The sequence below is a fragment of the Vigna radiata genome, chromosome 2 (assembly GCF_000741045.1).
Source record: "Vigna radiata var. radiata cultivar VC1973A chromosome 2, Vradiata_ver6, whole genome shotgun sequence".
NCBI classification, from domain to species: domain Eukaryota; kingdom Viridiplantae; phylum Streptophyta; class Magnoliopsida; order Fabales; family Fabaceae; genus Vigna; species Vigna radiata.
The window spans coordinates 7,917,377-7,928,845 of record NC_028352.1 but is presented as its reverse complement, the minus strand read 5'-3'; the positions used below and the strand labels follow the sequence as shown (position 1 = coordinate 7,928,845).

At 29.0% G+C, this 11,469-nt stretch overlaps 1 protein-coding gene across 3 annotated transcripts; it reads right to left on the bottom strand.

The window, feature by feature from the left end:
- Nucleotides 1-518: 518 nt before the first annotated feature.
- On the bottom strand, nucleotides 519-3,026 carry LOC106755575. Of its 3 annotated transcripts, none has more exons than XM_014637750.2 (5): nucleotides 2,786-3,026; nucleotides 2,434-2,705; nucleotides 1,711-1,922; nucleotides 1,219-1,480; nucleotides 519-957 (listed from the first exon to the last, which is right to left on the bottom strand). In XM_014637750.2, exons 2-5 carry the CDS (start codon nucleotides 2,680-2,682, stop codon nucleotides 622-624), a joined length of 1,059 nt encoding a protein of 352 aa, XP_014493236.1. In that variant the 5' UTR covers nucleotides 2,683-2,705; nucleotides 2,786-3,026; the 3' UTR covers nucleotides 519-621. The 3 variants fall into 3 exon arrangements, with proteins under 3 accessions (XP_014493236.1, XP_014493237.1, XP_022634265.1); XM_014637751.2 differs by having other exon boundaries at nucleotides 2,434-2,684; XM_022778544.1 differs by lacking the exon at nucleotides 2,786-3,026 and having other exon boundaries at nucleotides 2,434-2,747.
- Nucleotides 3,027-11,469: the final 8,443 nt, after the last annotated feature.

The following is an 11,469-nucleotide window of genomic DNA, read 5'->3' as shown; positions in this document are numbered from 1 at the left end:
AACGATATTAAGCCAACTATTTACTATCCAATATCAATATTTAAATATATATTAAGAAAGTTACTTAGAATTATTATCAACATAAATACAACTGTATGCTACATTCATGCAATAGTAATATAAATATTTACAATAGTATGCTAGTTCAAATTTTGTAGTTTCGGTTAAAAAAAATAACAATTTTTTTGACAACATTTTGACAATAAAATGTGTTACTATTTTATTGATTCGTGTATTTAAAACGGACCAATCACAAATTATTAAATAAATTTTATAATACGAAGATTAATTGATTACTAGGTTAACTTAGTTTTATTTTTTGATTTATTTTATATATTTTTTTGGTAATGAAATTAAAGTGGATTGTTTCGATTTCTTTTATACCACTAGAACTAGAATGAGAGTGTTCATCTATTTTATGGAACATTATTATAAAGATAATAATTAAAAATAAAGTATACTTTAACAAACAAATAAATTAAATGTTGAAAGATTTAAATTATTTAAATATTATCGGATAGCATTCTAATATTTTTTCATCCTTTCAATCAACGAATGTGATTTACATATTTGACATTCTGATAAAAAAAGAAGTTTGTAATGTAGAGAATTAATGCAAAATCAAGATAGAAATACTCCTGATCTAGGCCTATATGAAAGATTTTGTTCTCCAAGTAAAAGTGCCTTCAGAATGGCCTCACATAGCCCACTATAGTGCACAATCAAATGACCACCATCTGGAACTTCATGATACTGTATCCATGGCAGCTTCTCTGTAACAAACCTTTGAATTTGAGAGGGCACTACCTTATCTTCATATCCCTGCCAAATGTGAGCTGAACTTCTGTTCTCAGGGAATGGATTACTTAGCTTCAAAGGGTCAAATTCCCACTCCCCAAACCCCACCAACCAATCATCCCTCAGAGTGTCAAATACAACTTGTTCTCTTAATTTTTCCTGTTAGTGGAAACATACATATACAATTACCTCAAACATCTTCTTCCATGATCTATTTAAATATACAAAATCACTTTCTCTGGTGAGTTTCACTAAGGAATGAACTAGTTTATAGGAGTTGTCTTATTTAACTTCTTTAAAAGTTTTAGTTTCAATGCATGAGAAAACTATAGTTTATTTTATCTTTTATCTTCTTCTCCAACCAGAATCTATCTATCTATATTCACATAGTAGAACAAGAGAAAGAAACATGTAACTTGCCTTGCTAAGCATTGGAAAGCCAGGAATAGTTTCTAAGATATCTATATCTCTTTTGTTGAAAAAAGCTGGGTTTTTTTCAATGACAGAATTTGAAGGCAGCCACTTGTGAGTCACCCACCAGAGCAAAAGTCTTGGAAAATACTTTGCAAGCAACATGGCACACTTGATGAGTTTCCTCCTATAATCCTTTTTTATCAGACTCTCAGGAAACGAAGGCCATTGATAGTTTATCACTGGGGCTATCATAGCTACACCTGCTAGCCTGCACCAATGTTTACCTTTTGCTCAAATTAACACTCTATTTCAAACAATAAAAGGGAAAATTTTGACCAGTTTGTTTGCATTTTCTCACAAATAATAACAAAATTGACCTTTTCTTTTCTTTTCTATGGCCAAACACCATGTGCTTGGAAATGTAATCTGTCATTTCTTGTATTATTTGTGAAAACAAACATGGTTTCATAAATTTATATTTTGAGGCTTGAAATTTGCCTGTTGGGGATGTAGTTCAAACAACTCCAGGTAGCATATGACCCCATAGAGACTCCAATCACATAAAATTTTGACCCTATCTGTAACTGATCAGCCAGCTCTTCAATGTCAAGTGCTTCACTTTTCAGTGAGCGTTTGGGGTTTGGATCACTTTCTCCATACCCTGCTCTGTCATATTGCAGAATATATATACCCAGTTCATCTATCAGTTCCTGTAGAATTAGTTCCACTGTTATCTTAGTTCTCATATTTAATAGGCACACTGCAACTTTAATGCTTCAAAACTTAGAACTAGAATTAGAATTCATTACAATTACCAAAAAAAGAAAAGGGCTCAAATAAAAACATCTTCTGTGTATCCGAATATCAAACCAGAACACCTACATATCTGTGTCTAATGGTTTGTCGTGAGTATCTTGAATTGTTGATTCATTATCTAATGGATTTTTCTGTTCTAATACTCCATCAATACTTAATAAAAAATAAGATGAGAAAAGTATAAGTTTTTCCACTTGAGTCAGAGTTACAGCATTTTGAATCTGCTCTACTTGTTTCCCTCAGTTTATTGCAATCAAGCATGTTGTTTAGTTGATAACATACTGTTGTTTATCTGGTGTGGCAAGTAGATCTAAATCCACTCATACAACATAACATGTCTAATGTTTTCAAATCAACAAAACACAAGCAAGTTTTGTAAAGAGAGATTGAGGTTATCGAATATACTTGGGGTGCCAAAAAGTTCATATCTTTGGAGCTTCCGAAGCCGTGTACAATGATGATGATGTGTTTTGCTTGGTCCTTGGGGACACCCTTTTCTCTATAAGCAAGGTACCTTCCATCTCTGAGTCTGACTTTTGGTGAAACATGAACACCATCTGCAGAATCATTGGGTTTGGGAAGAGGGAGTTGAGTACCCTGGCAAAACATTCCCAGAAGACCTATGAGTAACACTTTTGCTCCTCTTGAAACCATCCCTGAAGGAGTAGAGGGTAGATCTAGGACATATTTTTTTAGTACAATCATCACATAGATGTGCTGGAACATGAAAAAGGTAAAAAAGTAAGAACATGCTTACCTGTCACAAACTGCGTATGTTGTCTGTAACAAATTGAGGGGTTTCAAACTTTCAATCAATGATTTATTTATAGGTGTTTTTGTTAGTTGCCTCTGCCTTTTGACTTGTAGATCTTCTGTAGCCTTTGTGAAGATGAATGAATTTCACTGCTTAATATGGAATTCTGTGCATTTTGACTTTCTTTAACTCCTTTCCTGCATTGAATGTGGTGGAGAGAAACTGAAAATTGGGATAGAAAAGTTTGAAATCAGAAGCTAATTTTCTTTCCATCTTCAACTAAATAACACAAAGTATACTGCTGTTTTTCTGTCATTAAAATATATCTTTGAAAACGACATATTCTGCTATTTTAGAAATTAAATTCATTTCCATTATGATGAGATGAAGTTCATTGTAAAACATGAGTAACATTTTCTGTTCAATAAATTACAACTATGGCGTTAAAAGAATATGCTGATTCTGGTTTTTACTGTGTTGAATATACTGACAGCAGCATTTTTCTTCTTCCTCTCCCTGCTGTTAAGATCCTACTGTGGTTGGAACATTTCAGGTTGATTTTGCACAGTGGACCACAGGGATCTGATCTAATTAACTTTACCTTGACAGCATTGTCAGGTTTTTCAGCAATGTTATTTTCCTCCTGCAGTTCTTTATTCTCTTTTTTTACCTTTTCTTCTTTAAAAGATTTTGTTTTAAATCAGAATCATCAGAAGTAGTGATCATTTTTGGAAAGATGTGTTCAGATTAAGAAATTTGTATATGTGGGAGATTTTCCACATGTGGTAGCAGCCAACTACCATGATCCTAGGGAAAGGAATCAAATAATTTATTTCTGTCTCTGATATGATTTCTTAAAATATTTTTTCAGTCATTATTGAGAAATTTGTCAACTGGGAACTTCAAATCATCAGCCAAGATCAAATCCATTTCATGGTTCATGTATGGATAAAGTATATTCATTAGCATAAAAATAGGGATTCTTTATGATAAAAGTTTCATTTTTTGTTTATCTTCTGAAACATTTGTCACCTAGTGAGATGAAACTTTTATGTTGTTGAAGCTTTTGAAACATGTAAATATTTTGTTTTATAATTCAAGATATTATTATTTAAAATAATTTCTGAGAGCTGAAATAATAATGACTGAATTTGGTAGGCCACTTAAAATATCAGAAATTGTATCCTGAGGCCATCATTGCTTCCACTCTGACATAACAGTTTTGGGGTTTATACCAAAGTATTTAGAATATTCTTGTTAAGCTATTAGGATAAATTGATGAGTATAATTTCATTGGAACATCTATATTTTGTTTGTGTCTATGTTCAAAATTTCTGCCTTTTGTTGTTGTTGACGTTTTGTTGGCTGCATCATTTTGTTTGTTTCAACTCTATCAGTCAAACTCCAAACTTACTTTTCGCAACACTTGCTTAATTTGCAAAACTTCTTTTTCCGTAGAAGTTAAGAAAACATACGGAAAATCATTTTAATAAAGTCTACTTAATGGATCGATCCGTTACCGATAGCTTAAACATATAAGAAATTAATTTTAGAAAAGATCGTAGTTACATTTATTGAAGGGTCGAATACTCAATTTTTCTACTCATCTTTTTCTTTTTTTTGTGGTTATGATTTCATCTGTAATAATTGTAAGTGTAGATGGTATTGCAAATAAGATATAGAACAGGAGTAGCGTGGCAAAAGATATGAGATTAGTTGTTGGGGATACTTTTATGTTTAAAGTATTTTTTTTTATATTTTTAAATAATTGGTCTTAATAAATAATTGTAAGTTTTGAATTTATATTGTAATACGTTCCAAAGTTTGATGTTTTGTTTACTTTTACGATTTTATACAAACGTAAGAGATTATATTTAATGAAAAAATATTGAAATAAATTTTGGATTTTATTATTTTCAAGTAACACTCCCTTAAGGATGTTACATTTGATTTTGTGATCGTTTGGTCAAATATTTCATATGTTGATTAATGAGATAAAAATATATTTAAAGTCGGTAATTAAAAGCTAATTTGAGAGGGTGTCTTTAGCAAGTACCTACGACTCGGATTTAGACTTTACAGTTCAGAGAGATTTGAAGAAAAACATAATGAAATGAAAAATTGGACAAATTGTGAAGAGGTAGTTCTCAACTAGGGTTGGCAAAAAAACTCGTACCTGCAGGTATCCGCGAATAAAATCCGCTACAGGTATTTAGTATCCGCGGATAAAATCCGCTACAGGTATTTAGTACTCGTGGGTAAGGAGTATTTTAATACCTGTTTGTTAATGGGTCGGGTTCGGGCATCAGACTATCCGTACCCGCGGGTACCCGTTACCCTTTAAGAAAATAAAAATTACATATCCATATTAGGTTTAGAAAACTGAAGGTTTACATATTTTCCTTTCCGCCCGTTTATCGCTTTCATTTTTTTTTGCTAGAGGAGGTTTAAGTTGTTGGTGTGATAGATGAGTCTCCTCATATCTGAAACACTATCTGCTGAAAAAAAAAAAATAGGTATTGTTCTCTTCCAATTACCTCTTTTCTCTTTCCTTACTTTCTTCATTCTTTTCTTTTTCAGATATGCTTTTCTTTTTCATATCTACTATTGTGAGCTCATCTCACTGTTTGCATTACATCCCTCGAAAGCTTCCTTTTTTCTGTATTTCAAACTCTAAACACTAAACAGAGCCAAATGAGAATTTCATAAGTCAGATCCCAACATTTCATTCTTTGAAAGTTTCCTTCTTCCTGCATTTCGAATTCTAAACATTAAATAGAGTCAAATGGAAATAGATATATATTATATGTATTATAATATATATCTTTTTTCAAAACTATTAAAATTCATTTATGGAATGAAAAAGATAAAATAATGTAAATATAATGAAAAGGTTTTTATTTAGCATGGAATTTTTTTATATCCATGTTTTTTATCTAGATAATCACTCTAGATATTTAAAATTTTAGAATTCTTATGTAGTTATTTATTGTCTTTGTTTTAGGTTGAAAACATTTTTTTCTTAATTATGTATTTGTAACAATTAATTCAATGATTTTTTTATTTATTTGTTGTTTTAAGTGATTTATATATTTTTAAATTTTTTGTTAAATTAATATTAATGATGTTAATATAATTATATTTGGTAATTCTAAAATGGATAGCTCATGGATTTTGGAGATATTTGACTCTATGGACTTTTTTGATAATTCCTTTTTTGTCTTGTGGACTTTTTTTTTTCTCCAGCCTATATGAGTCTAAGGCCAAATCCTATTATATGAACTTATTTAACAGGTTTAATCACAAAGTGATACTTCCTCAACTATCACATGTTGCTCTCTGCACTCCCCAGCTTTTCTTATTTTCAAAACTGACCTTATTTAAATATTTATTTTTTACTTTTACCTATTTTAATCTAAAACCCTAATCTAATCACACTCTCTTTCACGACAAAAATTTCTCTTCTTCCTCTCTTCCTATTTCCCTTTTTCACTGTCACAACCCCACACCCTCACAAAAATTTTATTTTTCCCTTTCACTCTCTTCTTCCTCTCCTCCTATTACTTCTCTTATTTGATTTATGTTTCCTCCTCCATTTTTTATGCTTCCATTGTCACTAAGTTGGCTCTCCATAGGTGGTTGCTTCCCGAAGAAGAATGTGGTTCGTGGTTGATTTCATCCCTAAAAATGTTGGTATTTTTGCAATGTTGTTTGAAAAAACGTAGAAGAAACCAAACGCAAAAGCCTAAACAAACATGGGAGATCCGTTCGGCCTTCACTGAATCTTGATTCCCGTCGACAAATGTCAAGATTTGTTTAAAATCTAACGAATCTTGCATATCGCGTTTGACTTCTTTTATTTTTTTTGTTTTAGTTTATTAATTTTATTTTTTTGTATAAATTTTTATGTGTAATATATAATTTTAGATTTTGAGTTATTTATTAATTTAATTATAATTATTTAATTTATTTAAAATTTGTTGCGTATGAAAGAAAATCGTTGAAAGGCCAAATAAATCTTAAAATTTTCGTCTGACGGATGTCAAGATCTGTGTGCAGGGAGCTAACATGTGGTGATCGTGAGAGTAACCCTCCCAATCACACTCAAATTAAATGTCATATTAAAACCAGATTCAAAAATACCTAAATAATAGCATAGAGTAGTTAAAGAAAGGAAGAAAACAGAGTTTAGAACTAATAATTAAAAACTATTTTTTTTCTTTTTCTATTCACGTATTTTCTTTTGAAAAAATAAAATTAAAAATATTATTATTATATTTATTTGGAGAAAGTTACTGCTTATTAAATGTTATTCATAATATCACCAAAAGTTAACTATACTTATACAATTTTAGTAAATTTTATTAACTTGTAGTCTTAAGTAATGTAAGATTTTTATATATAGGAAAACAAATTTTCTAATAAAAAAGATTAAGATCTTGTATTTTTTTTCCTACAAATTACGGCAACATTTTGATTTCAATAATGTTTTAATCTTTTAAAACTAGGTTTAAACCTCTTTTTGGTCCCTAAGATGTTCAGTTTAATCCCCGCTTTTAAAAATGTAAACCTTTGATTCCTAAATTATAGAAAATGTTCATGGTCAAAGTACAAAGAGCAATCTAAAGTGCTGTTATTATTAAGAAACAAATCAAAGCAATATAAAGATGTAGCAGTTGTTAAGAAACAACAAAAAACAGTATTTCAAGTCAAGAAAGGTCATTTGATACATTTTTTATAACTTAGAGACCAAAAATTTACATTTTTAAAAACAGGGACTAAACTGAACATCCGCTTATAACTTAGGGACCAAAAAAAGGTTTAAACCTTAAAACTAATATAACATTGCATATAATAATCACATATGATGACATGATTTTATCTTTTAAAAAGTATCTTAGTAAGTTAAAGAATAAAAATATATAATAACTTCTACTGATGTCGACTTTTAAGTGTTGATGAAACGTTTGGATGTGCTAGGACATAAATCAAACATATTTTAGAAAGATAATTTTAAAATTAACTTATATAATTTTTTTCTTCTTGAATTTATGGAAAAAATAAAGATATAATAAAAAAGAAGAATTATATGTATTTGAGATTTTTGAAAAAAAACAATCGATTTTTTTTTTTAACTTTAATAGTTAAATTTGATTAAATTTTTACACTTATCGTATAGCTTCTATATTTTAGAACATGGAATGAATTTTCAACATTTCTAGCTTATTGTAGAGTAATAACATATGAGGAGATAGTGTTCCATTCCATGTTGTATATTTAAAATTTAAAATTTATTCCAAATTTTGAATTATGAGATATAGATAGTTCTAAGAAGAATCATACCATTCTGAAATATTTAAAAAAAAAATTAAAATACATGTTTCGAAATTAATTTTATTACATTTCAAATCATGAATATTATTTTTCTTCATCTTTTATAACTTCAGTGTATAGAGAAATGCAATTTTTTCTATATTGGAACAAATTATATAAAAATTTACACGTGTTTGAACAAAACTTAATACCGAAAACGATAATGCTAATCCATTTCGTTAATAAATTTTATAACACAATTTTTTGTACATATAAGAAATAAAAAAAAATTATTAATAAAAAAGTCTATTTTAACACGGATCCTATAGAAATGGAAGATATTTTTACTGATGGAAAATATTATTTAAAAAAAATAGAGATGGTCTATAAACCCAAATGGAAGTGATAGAACAAGGGTATATTCAAATGATGGGGGTGTATGAAGTAAATTTGGGCTGCAGAAGGCAATGCCCTTTGTAACTTGAACTGAGGTGCGTTTTGTTGGTTAGTTGGGCTAACCCTATGAGAAACAAAGTAAATGTATATTTTTTTATCGAGTTAGGGTATTTTCTTTTCTGCACTCCATCAAATTTCTTCCCGCACCGCGTCTCAGTCTTTTGGAATTTTTTTATCTGTAACAAGGATGTGACATGAGTGTCTTCTGGAAAAAATATTCTGAAATTAGTTTAGCAAGTTTCGGAAAGCAAAATCCAGTTTAATGGGGTGTTCCAAAAAAATGATGGAGTGTTGAAAGAAAAACCCTATTAATTAACATTATTTATTCTCTAAACTCTTAAAATATTTATAAATTAATGTAATTGTTGTTATATTTTTTTAAAGTAGGATGTTTAATAAGGTGAATATTACGTTTACTTATATATAATATATATATATATATATATATATATATATATATATATTGTAATTTAATTTTGTATAAGAATTTATACATTTAATACCTGATATTAAATATTTGTGGATGACATAATCTGATAAATCCAAAAAAAAATTGTTTGAATTGATTTTGATATTGTATTAGAAAATGTATTTAAATCTAACTCATCTTTATAAAATTATTTTTAAGAAAAAAATTATTTTTATTTATATTCTATATATTATTTTTTTTTTATAGTAAGCCTAAAATCTTTTATATCACCTTCACTATGCATGAATATCTTGTATATGAAACTTAATATTTATAGATAATTTAAAAATAGCCTAATAATAGATAAGACATTAGTTTAATAAATTTTAGGATTTTTAGTTTTTAAACTATCAAGTGAATTTATTTTTAGTTTCTCTTTCAAACTAAACTATTTTTTGGTCCTTCTCTTTTAGGAAAACATAATTTATCGTTCTAAAATACCAACCACGTTAAAACGAAGTTGAGGTGGCTAACGTCTGGTCACGTGTGATGACATCTTTTCTTCCTAACTTTTGTCACATGTTATGACGTTTGATGACATGTCGCTATAGTTTGACTACATGTTTGACGATATGTTTGAAGACTTCTTACCTGTTAATACCGTTAGTCTACTGCCTTTAACTGATAATGTCGTTCGGCCTTTAACTGCACATACTTCCTTCCTAGGGTTGAAACACGTGATACAACACCCACTTATATATTCAAACTCTTTGATTTAAATGCACATAATTAATAGTTAAGGGTCAAACAACTCTGAATGGTATGAAAAGTTAAATGTCGAATGACGCCTGACGTTAGTCGAAGTGTACTAACAGTTAAGAAGTCTTCTAACATGTCGTCAAACATGTAGCCGAACAATAGCCACCGGTCATCACACGTGGCAAACGTTAGCAAGAAAACATATCATCACACATGGCTAGACGTTAGCCACCTCAGCTTTTTTTTAACGCCGTTAGTTTTGAAGAACGAAAAATTAAGGTTTCCTTAAGAAGAAGGACTAAAATGTACCACTACAAACAAATTCGCTTAATAGTTTAAAGACTAAAAATATACTTAACCTTAAATTTTATTGTAACAGACTCTATACCAAATTAAAAAAAAAAAATTTAATTCTAATTTATCTTAATAGAATTGATTAATAACATAAAAGTGTACTATAATATAAATTAACTAATGTCTTATGAAAGGAAAATTGACACATATATCACTTATCTACTCCTCAAATTTCCAACAATTTGTGTGAAGAAGTTTTCCAACCAATAACAAAAAGCACTTTATGTTCAACAAAACTTATGACATTTCTTGTGGCCCTTATTTTCTTAGTGGAAAATACATACATTGTTACAATTTTCAGTTTCAATAACCAAAAAGAATTTAAGTCGTTTAACCTAATTTACAAATTCTCGTACAAAGTCCATTGGTCAAAATCTATAAAAAGGTTTGGTCAGATACCATTTGACAAACTATGAACCCTATTTTAGTCTTCACCATTATACAAGTTGAATCGTCAGCACACACAACATTGAAAATGAGAATTTTAACGCGTCTTCACTAATCTCAGTGTATGTATATATAACTTTTTATTTTTCCTATAATATGTTTTCTAATTACATTTCTATTTTATTTTTAGTTTCTAAACATTTTTATTTATTTTTAATTAATTTGAGAGTTACAGAAAATTGGGTGTTTTGTGCATTAGCATTTTGATAGGGAAAAAAGTTACAGAAAATTATGCAATGACTTTGGAAAATTTCCGCGTAAAGAGAAAGTGTTTGGGTTGGTGAAGCAGTTCAAGACACTTCCCATTTCACACTAAGTTATAAATCACTTCACTTTTCTTTCATTTTCGTTTTTTTTTTTCGCAAAACGGTAGTTACTTGAAAGCTTCCTATAGCAATGATGAAGGTTTTGAAGTCATCAAGTTTTGTGATTTGGAAAATGACCAAAACGTGGAATCAAAATTCAAGGTAGTGACACCAATTAATAAATACTTTAATATTTTGTTTAGAAGATTCTTTTTTAAAAAAAAAATCACTCTATAAAGAAAATTGAAATGTTTTGTACCAAATCATACGTTTGTATCGTATCACACTCAATAGTTTAACTGTTAGAAATTCCAAATCGACTAGAGATAAAGTCAGTTTATAATATATAAATAGAAGTAAACCTTATTTTATAAGTCTATTTTGTAGAATTGGATTAGGTTTAAATGTCGAGACTCAATAATTTCACGTCGCTCGAAAGTTAAGGTTAAATGTAAATTAATTTTTTTTTCTTCTTTTACTTTTCACTTTTCAAAACCCTTTTAAATATAAAATTCTAGAGTTTTAAGTTTCAAAACGAGAAACCCTTTTAAATATACGATGATTGAGTCTAACAATGTCACATAATGAACTTGGAATTGTGACATTAATGTCTACTATGAGACGAAATATTTGATCCATTAAAT